General features: G+C 46.8%; 1 protein-coding gene across 1 annotated transcript; it reads right to left on the bottom strand.

Annotated features, from left to right (window-relative positions):
• Positions 1-3,827: 3,827 nt before the first annotated feature.
• LOC132417162 (cationic amino acid transporter 3-like) lies at positions 3,828-12,983 on the bottom strand. Its single transcript, XM_060000812.1, has 12 exons — positions 12,605-12,983; positions 8,652-9,051; positions 7,904-8,062; positions 6,772-6,949; positions 6,450-6,562; positions 5,771-5,993; positions 5,461-5,600; positions 5,256-5,358; positions 4,866-5,065; positions 4,500-4,666; positions 4,115-4,223; positions 3,828-3,946 (listed from the first exon to the last, which is right to left on the bottom strand). Exons 1-12 carry the CDS (start codon positions 12,686-12,688, stop codon positions 3,828-3,830), a joined length of 1,995 nt encoding a protein of 664 aa, XP_059856795.1. The 5' UTR covers positions 12,689-12,983.
• Positions 12,984-14,477: the final 1,494 nt, after the last annotated feature.

Here is a 14,477-nt window from a genome sequence, read left to right as displayed (position 1 = left end):
AGAGGCTCGCGTACCGCAAAAAAAATAAATATATAAAGACCTTGGGTTCAAGTCCCAGTCTGGGTTTTGGCTGGGTTCAATTCCCGGTGTGTGGGTTCAAGTCCCAAATCTGAGTTCCACGGTTTCAGCTGGCAAGCCACGAAGGGACAGTGATAAGCTAGACCAACTCCCTCTCATCGTCAACACCACTGGGGGCACATTCTGTGCCATTTCTTTGAGACAACTTTTTGGGCACTCTAACACCTGGTTGGGAGACTGCCTGGGAAGGGATAGCATCTAAAATCTCTCGTCATTTATAGATAGTTTTGTGCTCTAATGCTGTTAGAAAAAGTGCTTCATCATCAAGGAGATCATAGAAAGGCTATGGAAGCAGTTACAGCAGTTCCACATCAAGATGTATGGCTATGTGAGGATTCCAGCCCATACTGACTTAAAACAAGGAGCTGTCCTGCCCCTGGGCCCCCAGATCAGGCATCCAGAGATTTTTTACTGACAGGAAGGGTCATTGTCCCTACTCAGCCTTGAAGCAGTTACAGATGACCATCACCCCTCTGCTTCCCATAAGAATAGGGAGTAAAATCTGAGAGGGGAATGAAATAGGAGGGAAAGGGGCAGGGCATAACCTTTGAAAGAATGACATAGCCTGAGGACATGACATAAACTGACTAGAACCAAATCGCTCCAAGATAGTAGACAAGTCAACTTCCACTAGACCTTGAACCTCAGTATACAGCATACCCTCACTGTAACACATCAGCAAGCTAAATGATGTAACCACAGGCACCGTGACAGCTCCAACACTGATAAGGATCAAAAAGTGGGCAGTGGCCCAATTCCTGGAAATCCCCACCCCTTCCCCAAAATAGCTGGAATACTCCTCCCACTCAGCCTATGAAATTACCCACCCCTGTAAAAACCGACAGCCCCGTACCCCTGCCGCCTCTCTCACCTTCCAAGATGACCCACAGTCTGTCTGGGAAGTGTGTTTCCCTCTAAATAAATCGACTTCTTACCTAAAAAAAAAAAAAAAAAAAAAAAATTGGAATTCCCTGGCAGTCCAGTGGTTAGGACTCTGCACTTTCACTGCCAGGGGCCCAGGTTCAATCCCTAGTCGGGAAACCATGATCCCACAAGCCCTGCAGCACGGCCCAAAAAAAAAAAAAAATTTTTTTTTAATCACTTAAAAGAAAATTTTCCATAGACACATATCACCTTCCCCAAAGAACCTCCTCTTATTCTCAGGAGCTCCTTAGCGAAAATCACATTGTTGACTTGCTGTGTTGTTTTGTTTCTCGTTTTTCTTTTGGCAGGGTGTGGGGATTATTCCAGTATCCATATGAAGCAAAACTCATGCACAAATGCATTGAAAACTTCCACATCTAGGTTATACGTGGTTATCCTGGAGGAACAGGCCGTCTTTTGCTAGACAGAATTCATATTCTTTAAATTATTGTGTAGGGAATTTCCTGGTGGTCCAGTGGTTAAGAATCCACCTTCCAATCAGGGGCCTTGGGGATCAAACCCCTGGTCAGGGAACTAAGATCCCACATGCCACAAGGCGACTTAGCCTGCGTGCTGCAACTACTGAGCCTGTGCACTCCAGAGCCCTTGCGCCACAACTAGAGAGCCTGCATGCCGCAACTACTGAGCCCGCACACTCTGGACCCCATGCACCACAACTAGAGAGCCCTCGCGCTGCAACAAAGAGCCCACCCACCACAACAAAAGATCCCACATGCCACAACTAAAACCCGATGCAGCCAAATAAATTTTTTTTAAATTATTATGTAATGAGTGACCTAGCCAACTGTGAAATTTCAAATAATGGAAAAAATTAAGAGTATTTAAATACTTTGACAGAAGTCTTAGCTGGAATTAACCAGACTGGCATGGAAGACAAAGAGAGTACAGTTGTGCTTCAAGCCTGCAGGTAAACAGAAGAGATGAGGCACCGAAGATGGGAAGCGAATGTCTACTGAAGTTGGTGCAGCCGCTATGGAAAACAGCATGGAGGTTTCCCAAAAAGTAAAAAGAGAACTACCGTATGACCCAGCAATTCCACTCCTGGTTATATATCTGAAAAAAGCAAAAAACACTAACTCAAAAAGATACATTCACCCCAATGTTCACAGCATTAATGTTCGCATGTCTATTTACAATAGAAAAGATACAGAAGCAACCCAAGTGTCTGTCAACAGATGAATGGATAAAAAAGGTGTGGTGTATAAATACAATAGAATACTACTCAGCCATAAAAAAAAGAATGAAGTTCTCCATTTGCAACAGGATGGACCTGGAGGTTATTATACTTCGTGAAATAAGTCAGAGACAAACAAATACTGCATAGCATCACGTGTGGAATCTAAAAAATAAATGAATGTGTACAAAAGAGAAACACATTCACAGATAAAGAGAACAAACTAGTGGTTACCAGTGGGGAGAGAGAAGGGTTAGGGCAAATAGGGGGGAGGGATTAAGAGATACAAACTACTATGTATAAAATAAGCTACAGGATATATTGTACAGCACAGGAAAATAAAGCCATTATATATAATTACTTTAAATGGAATATAATCTATAAAATATTACATCACTGTGTGGTACACCTGAAACTAATATTGTAAATCAACTATATCTCATTTTTTAAAAAATGAATGTGTGAAGACAGCAGATGTGTATTAAAATATCCCAGTGGAAATATGGAGGTATCAAAAATCCAATAAGTTTAAGAATCACTGTATGATGTTATCTTAAAAATAAATGATGAATGTGATAAAGTCATCCAATGTCCCTATTTGTATTCCAGCTTTACTGAGGTATGACTGTAAATTAAAAATTGTATATATTTAGTTTTTTAAAGAAAGTTTTAAATAAACACACAAAATTGTTTTTCATTTCACCAGTAACAAAAAGGAGAGAAAAAATTATAACAGCATTGGGAGTTCCCTGGTGGCCTAATGGTTAGGATTTCGGGAACCTGTGACCCAGGTTCCATCCCTGTTCTGGGAACTGAGATCCCGCAAGCTGTGTGGTGCAACCAAAGAAATAATAATACAACAGCATCAAAATTTTAAAATATTTAGGAATAATTTCCACTCAGCTCTTTGGAAATAATAACAAAGAGTTATTGGGGCTTCCCTGGTGGCGCAGTGGTTGAGAGTCCGCCTGCCGAAGCAGGGGACACGGGTTCGTGCCCCGGTCCGGGAAGATCCCATATGCCGCAGAGCGGCTGGGCCCGTGAGCCATGGCTGCTGGGCCTGCGCGTCCGGAGCCTGTGCTCCGCAACGGGAGAGGCCACAACAGCGAAAGGCCCATGTACCGCAAAAAAAAAAAAAAAAAAAAGAGTTATTGAATATCATTAAAGAAGATTAATAAAATGGAGAATCATACCACAAAAAAAGTAAATAAATACAGTGCAACTCTTGACACAATATATAGTTACCTATGTTTTCTTCCCGTGTGGCAAATCTATGTGTTTTTGCTGGAAAAAGGCACAAGAAGGCACTTCTTACATGCAGGTTAATATTTTATTTTTTCTCTGGCTTCTGGTTACCTTGTACTTTCTTTGTGAAAATTCATCTTGCTGCACAGGTATGAAGCATGCACTTTTCTGAATGTGTGTGTGTGTGTGTGTAGATATATATATATAATGCTTTGAAATGGTTACTTAAAAATTATACAACATAGAAGTCATTTTGTCCACTGGCATTAAATATAGGGCTGTAAATTCATCCCACCTTCATACTCCATAGAGCCTCAAAGTGCCCCTTGAACCAGAAGATACCTCCAGTGCACGGTGGGATTCCACACAGCGTCTATTGCTGTGGTTAAGGTGATTCAGCACCAGGGATGTTTTTGTCAAAAGTCTGGGAGTTGGAGGCTGGTGGCTGTTGATTATTCTTCTCCAAGCTGTGTCGGATGCCATATCCAAAGTATATGACAAATCCTAGTAGAGAAATAAGACAATGAGAAGGAAAAGTAGGTGCTCTCCCCGCTTACAAATGCCCAACAGGCCTGCCATTATGGTGTCTGACACAGTCTGCGGGGAGAGGTAGTAGAAAGAGGATTGGGTTCAGCCACTCAAGAGGTTTTTTAATCCCAGAAAGCCACTTACCAATCACCATCCAGACAGCAAACTGGGCCCAAGTCCCAGAGGTCATCTGCATCATCAAGTAAACATTCACAAAGATGCTCATGAGCGGGAGAACAGGCAAAGCAGGGACCTGCGGGCAAAGTCAGTTATTCCCTGGACACACCACAGACGTCTGAAAGGCAGGCCTCTACCCCACACGGCCGAGAAGACTTCAGTCCTACTCAGGCTGTGTGTTCAGTGCCTACTGCAGTTGGGCATGGAAAGCACTGAGTGTGCATCAGGGAAGGGTCCCTTAGTTTTAATAACTCCCCTTCTTCCCTGGTCCAGCAAAGGATGTTTAGGTCTCAAAGCATGCAGACAGACTTCACTCACTCAGGTGGACAGGTGGGCACGTAAGGTCACCTACCTTGAAGTGAAGGGGAGTGGGGCTCTGGGGCTGCCTCCAAATGATGACAATGAGCCCAGTGGTGAGCAGTAACAGCAGCACAGCTGCTGTTGTATACATGGGGTCTCCAGAGAACACGTGGCTGGGCCACTGGGCCAGTATCAGGCTCAGGGTCGTCAGCAGGAGAACTGCAAGGGTCAGGGTGGAGGAGAACAGGTTCAACTCCGGAAGTCAAATAGCTCAAGACCTTGGGTCACGCCCCTTCCCAGAACTGCCCACCTCACGAAGGGCCATCCTATCTCCAAGATGCCTCAACTGCCAATATACACACTCCCGTCCTATCCTGTCCATTTCAGAAGACCACCAAAGAGCAATCCCCCTGCTCACCAAGGAGTGAGGCACTTCCATAGATAATCTGGCCAGATTTCAGGGTGGGGATGGTGTGGAGAGGGTCACACAGACTCTTGAGAATCTTTGAGGTTCCTGCTTCAGGTACAGATTCCAAAGGGCTTTCTTCAACTACAGGCTTCATCTCAGTTTCTTTCTCTGTTTTCTCAATCTCGCTTAAATTCTGGTCTGGTTGGTACCTGAATAAGAGGTATTAAGTCAATATGAACAGCAGCCCCCACTCATCCAGCGTCAAGCGGTCTAATCCACCTCTCGCCCAACTTAAGCCTAGCGGGACGTTTAGAAGGCAGCGTGAAGGCAAACGACGATGATCTCCCCTTCAACCCCCACGAGTCAAAGACCCCCAGCCAAGGTGTAGCGTAGTCTCACCTGAGGACAAGAACAGAAAAAGACACCAGGGAATAAGCCAGCAGGGTTCCGATTGACATGAGGTCCACGAGATCGCTGAGCTCGAAAAGTAATGCCATGACCCCTAGAACGAGGGCACAAACAAGGTGGAGAGGGAGTGAAAATCCAGTAGAAATATCCAAGTTAAGAAAACTGATCAAAGAAGGAATGGGCACTGTTTATGTACCTGCAAGAGTTCCAGAAGCCAAGGTGGCCATGATGGGGGTGCGTGTACGGGCATGGATCTGGGCAAGTCCCCGGAACAGGAGCCCGTCATCTGCCATTGAGTAGATGACACGAGGCATAGGGAACATGGCACCCAGGAGGCTAGAAGAGAAAATGGGAACATGTGTGAGGACGTGGATAAGCAGGACAGACTGGGGTGTCTGCTCCCTAGTCCACGTGGGGTAAGGTGTCTTTCCCTCTTGTCTCTCAATCCCAAGGGCTGGCATACCTGAGCATCTGACAGTAGATGGGGAGAAAGCTCTGACACTGACCTGGATGTAAGAGCACAGAGGGTGCCAACAGCCACGACATATCTGGCAGGGGCCCAGCCGACATGGAGGAAAGCGTGTGGCAAGGGGCTGTCAGGATGAATCTGGTAGTAGGGCACCATGAGGGTGAGTGCCGCCGAGACACCAGCATATGCCAAAAAGCAGATGAGGAGCGAGATCACAATGCCCAAGGGGATGGATCGCTGAGGATTTCGGGCTTCTTCCCCTGCAGGATGGGAGGAAGCATTGGGCCAGGAAAACACACTGTGATGAAATACAAAATCCCCTTTCCGGACTTCCCTGGTGACGCAGTGGTTAAGAATCCACCTGCCAGTGCAGGGAACACGGGTTCAAGCCCTGGTCCGGGAAGATCCCACATGCCACGGAGCAACTAAGCCCGCGAGCCACAACTACTGAGCCCACACGCCTAGAGCCTGTACTCCCAGTAAGAGAAGCCACCGCAATGAGAAGCCCGCGCACCGCAAAGAAGAGTAGCCCCGGCTCACCGCAGCTAGAGAAAGCCTGCGCTCAGCAACGAAGACCCAACACAGCCATTAATTAATTAATTAATTAATTTTTTTAAAATTCACTTTCCTCTTGAACCTCCAAAAGAAACCCCTATGCCCAAGGGCAGCCTTATCTGTGACCAAACCCCTGATGGGACACACAATGACCACGTTACCTGTAGTGGCAATGGCATCAAAACCAACAAATGCATAGAAACAGGTAGCTGCTCCTTGGAAAATCCCGTCGAAGCCAAAAGGCACAAACCCTCCAGAACCCAGAGGGCCCAATCTATGGTGAGAGAAGGAGCAAGAAAGAATGTGGGGGAGCTGTGTTCAGCCATCTGTACTGGACTTTTTGGCTAATACCGCAAGTTCTGGGCTCCAGGAGGACCCCATCGCCTGGATCCTTCAGCCCAGATCTCTTTAGTCCCCACCGTATTCCCAGCTCTGCACACGTGCCCCCACCAGCATTACTATGGTCAAGGACACCCTCCTAACCCAGAGGTGTCATTGGATCCAGATGTGTTCAATTTGTAGTCCTGTTCTGTGAGTTGCCAGTTGTGCAGATCTCCCTTGACGAAGCCAGAGATGACCATGAAGCTGAGAACCGAAAGGTTCAAGCCTGTGAACACTTTGTTAACCAGGGCCGACTCGCGAGCTCCCAGAGCCAGCACTCCTGTGGGAAAGGTGGAATAGGAAACGTGCACGATAACCAAATTCATAGACACAGAAGGCAGACTCGTGGTTGCCAGGGGCTGGGGTATTGGGCAGCGGGTGCTCAGCGGGGATGGGATTTCCTTTCGGGGTGATGGAAATGTTTGGAACTAGAGGGAGGTGATGGTGACACAACATTGTGAACGTACTAAGTGCCACGTAATCGTACACCTTCAGATGGTTAATTTCTTATTGTGACAGTCATCGCACAGTAGACAGTTTTATCAAATCATCACACTGTACACCTTGAACTTATACAATGTGTATCAATTATATGTCAGTAAAGCTGGGGAAATAACAAAATGATTAATTTTATGCTATACGAATTTCTTGTCAATTAAAAAAAAAAATCTTTGATCTCAGTACAAAGGAAGAAACTCACTGGTCTAAATAAATGATTCTCCCCTGGGGTGATTTTGGCCCCCAGGGGACTTTTAGCAATGTCTGGAGACACTGTGATTGACACAGTTTGGAGGGTGGGTGACCCTGGTATTTAGTACATAAAGGCCAGGGATGTTACTCAACATCCGACAATGATTTAAAAAAAGAAAAAACAACCACCAAAAAAAACCTGGGACTTCCCTGGAGGTCCAGTGGTTAGGACTCTACGCTTCCACTGCAGGGGGCACAAGTCTGACTCCTGGTTGGGGAACTAAGATCCCGCAATGCCACGCAGCGCGGCCAAAAAAAAAAACTCCACAGGACAGCCCCACACACCAAAGAATGATCCAGCCCCAATTGTCAGTGGTGCCAACAGTGGGAAACAATGGTCTACGTCTTGCCTTCCTGTCTCTCATACCACAGACCCCTCTTCCCAGTCATAATCCCCCCACCATTCTTCCATCCCAAGCCTTTCCCACCCCAGCTCTCCCCCCACACCCCACTCTTCCCATCCTATCACTGAACCCCGTCTCACCCGTAAGCAGCAGTACCAAGCCCAGCGCAAAAAAGTCTGGGTACTTGGCCAGGGAGTAGGGCACGTGCAGAAAGAAAGCTCCCCGTAACACCTGAGAGATGTGGTTCCCAGTCAGGCTGTCAAAAGCGGAGCTCCAGGCCCGGGCCACGCTGGCAGTGCCTGCAGCAGCAGAAGGAATATTTATTAACACACATTAACTGAACCCCTACCACGCGTCATGGGGTGCATTTGGGAGAGGTGGGGGGGACGCACACAAAATACCTAATCTCTAAGAGTTGCTTTTCATGGGCTGGGGACAGTAGACCCAGATGACCCACTAAATAGGTCAACTGTTTAATGTTAGGAGATCAATGTTATGCAAAAAAGAAAAAGAAAACAGGTTAAGTGGGAGTGAAAAGTCTGGGAGATGAGGTTTGAAATTTTAAATCAAGTAGCAAAGGAGACTCCCATGAAGGCAACAACTGAGGAGAGACTTCCACATGGTGAGGGGATGAGCCTGCGGGACATGCCTCCCTCTCACCCACTCCCTACACTTTGCTTTCCTTCTTTGTTCTAGGCCCCGTAATTTAAGGAAAATAGGATAGAGCAGAGTAGAATGAAGTTGTGGGGGTTTCCTGACACTATTACCCACTTCACCCCACAAGGTGGATCACAAATTTCTCACGAATGAGTCAAGACCTAAATCCCACCTCCTAATTTCCTGATCTTAATTAAGCCCCACACCTTCCTCCCACTCCCATCATCTCACCGATGACATAGGACAGTATGAGGTTCCAGCCGGTAATGAAGGCACACAGTTGTCCCACTGTGACATAGCTGTAGAGATATGCAGAACCGGAGCATGGTACCCGGGCCCCAAACTCTGCATAGCAGAGCCCAGACAACACAGAAGACAGGGCGGCCACCAGGAAGCAGATGACAATCGCTGGCCCAGCTTTGTCCTTGGCCACTTCACCAGCCAGGATGTACACACCAGCTCCCAAGGTGCTGCCCACGCCCAGGGCCACCAGGTCTAAGGTGTTCAGACAACGAGCCATGCGGCTCTCAGACTCTTCCCTGGGCTCCAGAGGCCGCCTGCGGATCAGCTTCTGACCAAATTGGTAAACATCCTGATACAGCATCTTAGACATAGTTGAGGAGGCTACAATCTGCTGAGAAAGCAAGACACAAAGCCATCAAGAATGTCCATCCAGCCCTGGCCCTGGGAGTTCAATTCCACAGAACAATGGAGTTATGGGGAGCAGATGGTAAAGTACACATTGGGCAAGTTCTCTGTCTCTGAGCTTTGGTTTCTTCAAACATAAAGAAGACTTTTAATGTATTTCAAAGTTACTGGAAGAGTTGCTCGAAGAGAAGTGAGGGGGAGCAGATTATGTATCCCCAGAATGTGCCATTTGGGGATGTGGACTGTTTTGAGTTGAAGGCAATTAAGACCCAGCAGACTGGACTTCCCTGTTGGCGCAGTGGTTAAGAATCCACCTGCCAATGCAGGGGACATGGGTTCGAGCCCTGATCCGGGAAGATCCCACATGCCACAGAGCAACTAAGCCCATGGGCTACAACTACTGAGCCTGTGCTCTAGAGCCGGTGAGCCTCAACTACTGAAGCCCACGCGCCTAGAGCCTGTGCTCTGCAGCAAGAGAAGCCACAGCAATGAGAAGCCCACGCACCACAACGAAGAGTAGCCCCCACTCACTGCAACTAGAGAAAGGCTGCACACAGTAACTTAGACCCAACGCAGCCAAAAATTTTTTTAATAAATTAATTTTAAAGAAAGAAAAATAAATAAATAAAATAAAAAAGAAAAGAAAAGAAAAAAAAAAAGAAAAGGAATCAACCAGCTCTGCTGGTTCAAATCTAGCTCTGTGATGTGTAGCTTGTTTGATTTTGCATGAACTATATACCACTTTGTCCTCCTTTCTTCTATAAAACAAGGAAATTTATTATTATCATCTTTATCCCCTCCCTTCCTTGATGTGAGTGAAGTGACAGTTTAAGGGGCTCGGTGACCAGCGCGATGAAACCAAGTCCCTGTAAAACCGAGTTCCCCTGCTGAGTTTATGATTCACCTCTCCATCCAAAACTTTATTCCCTTTCTTGTCTCAACGCTGTTCCCCTCAGGATTGAGGAGTACCAAAGAAAAGGGGGATTGAACTCAGGCAGGACCCTGCAGGACCCTCCTCATACAAAAGTTTCTTCGTGTCCCCTCATTGGTTTGTAAAGAAAGGATTCTGTCTCCCAGGTCTTCCCAAGTTCGAAGAGCAGACTCCAGCACTTACTAGTCAGGGAAGTGAGGGTATGCAGAAACAAAGGGAAAGCAGTACCAGTGGCCTTAAAGGAAAAAACAGCAGGGACCAACCTGCTTGAAATTCTTAACTTGTCACGTAGGCTCTAAGTAAATAACAAAATGCCTCAACCATTGTTTTTGCTCTCTTCTAGAAAGAAGTTAAGGGATCACAGGACCTTGACGTACTAGTTTGCTTTGCAGGAACACGTAGATCAATCACTATCACCAATGACCCACTGAGTCACAAAAATGCCGTCAGGAAGTCTGCAACTGAGATCTTATCCAGAAACTAAAATCACAAAGATCACCTCCCCTTTCCTCTTCTTTTCTTTAGAAACCTTGCAACCCGGCCAGCCAGCAAGGTGGATTTGAGATCAACCTATTTCTCCCACCTTCTCAAGAGGGTGGCATGGCACCCTCGCAATTAATAAACCTTTCCCTGCTCCAAACACCAACGTTTCCATTTGTCTGGCCTCACTGTGCCATCAGGCACATGAACTTGGATTCCACAACAAGCCCACACTCCACGCATTTCTACACCAAGGATCCTGAAACCTGAAGCTTCCTCTTTCATTGCTTGCAGAGTGAAACTGAACTGGAACTCTGAGTTGGGGCAGAATGAGATGGAATTTGCAGGGAGGGACAGACTGTAGCCCAGCCCAGGGAAAACATCAAACCAGAGTGGCTCCCAACTGCCTGGAGGGAGGGAGGACTAATCTTCATTCTGAATCAGAAATGATGGAACTCTGTTTCCTGCTCCTTTGGGGCATGAAATGTCTCCACTCTACAAGGGTATAGGGCTAGGCTGACCCAGTGAACAAAAGTTATCATCAGGGCACTTCGGTACCTGATACTCCAAGTTTTGCATTTTGGTTAAGAGCAAGCATTCAAAAAGCCAAGAAACTACGATTAGAATCTTGGCTCTACCAACACCCCTGTGCCTTTGAACAAGTCATTTACTGCTCTGGACCTCTGTTTTCTTCTTTTTCAAATGCTGCTGATGAACCCTTGGGCACTGTTAGTAGGAAAGTAAAATGGAGTAGCTGCTGTAGATAAAGTATGGTGGTTCCTCCGAAAACTAAACAAGGGATTTACCATATGATCTGAAAGATGGAAGCAACCCAAATGTCTACCCACAAAGGAATGGATAAATACATCGTGGTCTATACACACAGTGGAATGTCATTCAGCTTCAAAAAGACAGGAAAGGGAATTCTCTGGTGGTCCAGTTGTTAGGACTCCATGATATCACTGCAGGGAGCACATTTCGATCCCTGGTCTGGGAATTAACATCCCGCATGCCGCGTGGCACAGCCAAAAAAAAAAAAAAAAAAAAACGACAGGAAATTCCGATGCATGCTACAACATGATAGAACCTTGAGGACATTATGCTAAGTGACATAGGCCAGTCACAAAAAGACAAAATATGTATGATTCCACTTTTGTGAAGTACCTAGAGTCGTCAAACTCATTTGATTAGAGACAGAAAGTAGAATTGTGGTTTTCTAGGGTCTGGGGTGAGGGGGAAATGGGGAGTCATTGTGAAATGACACAGTTTCAGTTTTACAAGATGATAAGAGCTGCGGAGATTGGCTGTGCAACAATGTGAATATACTTAACATCACTGAACTGTACACTTAAAACTGGTTAAGGTGGCAAATTTTATGTTCTGTGTATTTTACCACCATTTTTTTTAAAGTTCAGCCAAGGACTTCCCTGGTGGCGCGGTGGTTAGGAATCCGCCTGCCAGTGCAGGAGACACGGGTTTGAGCCCTGGTCCAGGAAGATCCCACATGCCACAGAGCAAGTAAGCCCCGTGCGCCACAACTACTGAGCCTGTGCTCTGGAGCCCGCGAGCCACAACTGCTGAGCCCGAGTGCCACAACTACCGAAGCCCACGCGCCCAGAGCCCGTGCTCTGCAACAAAGAGAAGCCACAGCAATAAGAAGCCCGCGCACCACAACAAAGAGTAGACCCCGCTCGTCGCAACTCGAGAAAGCCCGTGCACAGCAACGAAGACCCAGCGCAGCCAAAAATAAAATTAATTAATTAATTTTTTTTTAAAAAGGGCTTCCCTGGTGGTGCAGTGGTTGGGAGTCCACCTGCCGATGCAGGGGACACGGGTTCGTGCCCCGGTCCGGGAAGATCCCACATGCTGCGGAGCGGCTGAGCCAGTGAGTCATGGCCGCTGAGCCTGCGCGTCCGGAGCCTGTGCTCCGCAACGGGAGAGGCCACAACAGTGAGAGGCCCGCGTACCGCAAAAAAAGAAAAAGAAACAAAAGTTCAGCCAATGATAAATAGTAGAGCCAGCTTCACAGAGCTGCTGGGTGTTAACAAACCCAAAAGCGATTTAATGTAAATCACCATACAGTCCTCCTCCTCGGCGCAATATCCGCAATGCTCAAGTTTCTTACCGTCTCCACTTGTACCCCCAGAGGAGGAATCCACAGATCCGGAGGGTCAACAGTATACACGAGACTGAAATCAGTGGCCCACATGTCATAAACCCTATATAAGGGTAAGCTTTAATATTGTTTGAACACCAATCAAAAAACTGACTCTTGGGGCTTTCCTGGTGGCGCAGTAGTTGAGAGTCCGCCTGCTGATGCAGGGGACGCGGGTTCGTGCCCCGGTCCGGGAAGACCCCACACGCCGCGGAGCGGCTGAGCCAGTGAGCCATGGCCGCTGAGCCTGCGCGTCCGGAGCCTGTGCTCCGCAACGGGAGAGGCCACAACAGAGAGAGGCTCGCGTACCGCAAAAAAAAAAAAAAAAAAAAAAAAAAAAGTCTTAGAGCCTCCAGACACTGATGCAACCTCCCTCTCCCCCACCTCTTCTTACACAACCACACACACAGCTCCCAGCTCCTTCTGCTTTCATCTGGAAAATGAGTCTTGCCACCCTCAGGCTGGAGCCAGGCTGACCCAGCTGCACACTTGGATTGCAGAGGTCTCTGTAGGAGGATCTGACCTCAGCGCCCAGTCTCCTACAGAAGAGGGGTTGCCCAAGACTTACCAAATTCTTGGAGCAGAAACTGGAGCCCTGGATCAGAGTCAGGGAGGTTGAGTTTAAGCTGTGTAGGGCTGGAGCTGATACATCTCTAAAAACCAAATCTGGGAACGCTGCCACAATAAAAGACAACCCAATCCCAGGGTGGGGATGGGTGGGGACGCTCGGGGATGGGCGGGGCAAGCCTGCAGTGATACTATCAGCCAGTTGAGCGTGAGTGGTTACCCTCAGGGGACGGTTCTGAGATTTGGAGTCTGTGTGTGGTAAAATACACACAACAGAAAATTTATTTACCATTTTAACCGTTTCTAAGCGTGCGGTTCAGTAGTGTTAAGTACATTCACATTTTGTGCAACCAAAGTTTTTCATCTTGCAAAACTGAAGCTCTGATAATAAATAAAAAAAAAAAAAAACACTGAAACTCTGTACCCATTAAACTACAATTTCCTCTTTCTCCTCCACCGGTTCCTGGCCATCACCATTCTACTTTCTGTCTCTGAATCTGATGACTCTAGGTACTTCATTTAAGTGGAATCAAACAATATTTGTCCTTTCCTGTCATGCTTATTTCACTTAGCAGAATGTCCATAAGGTTCATCCACGTTGTAGCATGTGTTAGAATTCCCTTCATTTTAAAATCGACAGCTAGTGGGAAGCAGCCGCATAGCCCAAGGAGATCAGCTCAGTGCTTCGTGACCACCTAGAGGGCTGGGATAGGGAGGGTTGGAGGGAGAAGCAAGAGGGAGGGGATATGGGGATATAGGTATACATAGAGCTGATTCACTTTGTTGTACAGCAGAAACTAACACAGCAGTGTGAAGCAATTATACTCCAATAAAGATGTTAAAAAAAACGCATTAAACATAATAACACACATTTTTCTTTGTATGTGCGTTTACCTGGAAGTGAAACTGCTGGGTCATCAGGTACCTATAGGTCTGTTTTACTAAATATTGCCACCTTGCTCTCCAACGTTTGTGTGCCAGTTTACACTCTATTCTGCAGGATATATGAATTCCTATCTTGTCAAATCTGGTCACCATTTAGTATTCCCAGACTTTTACAAATTTTGCCAACCTGATGGGTGAGAAACATGATTAAAATTTTAAATTGCATCTCTGGGCTTCCCTGGTGGCACAGTGGTTAAGAATCCGCCTGCCAATGCAGGGGACACGGGTTTGAGCCCTGGTCCAGGAAGATCCCACATGCCGCGGAGCAACTAAGCCTGTGTGCCACAACTACTGAGCCTGTGCTCTAGAGCCCATGAGCCACAACTACTGA

The sequence above is a fragment of the Delphinus delphis genome, chromosome 20, assembly GCF_949987515.2.
Source record: "Delphinus delphis chromosome 20, mDelDel1.2, whole genome shotgun sequence".
Taxonomy (NCBI): Eukaryota; Metazoa; Chordata; class Mammalia; order Artiodactyla; family Delphinidae; genus Delphinus; species Delphinus delphis.
The sequence above is the reverse complement of the archived record's forward strand: the minus strand, read 5'-3'. Positions and strand labels throughout refer to the sequence as shown.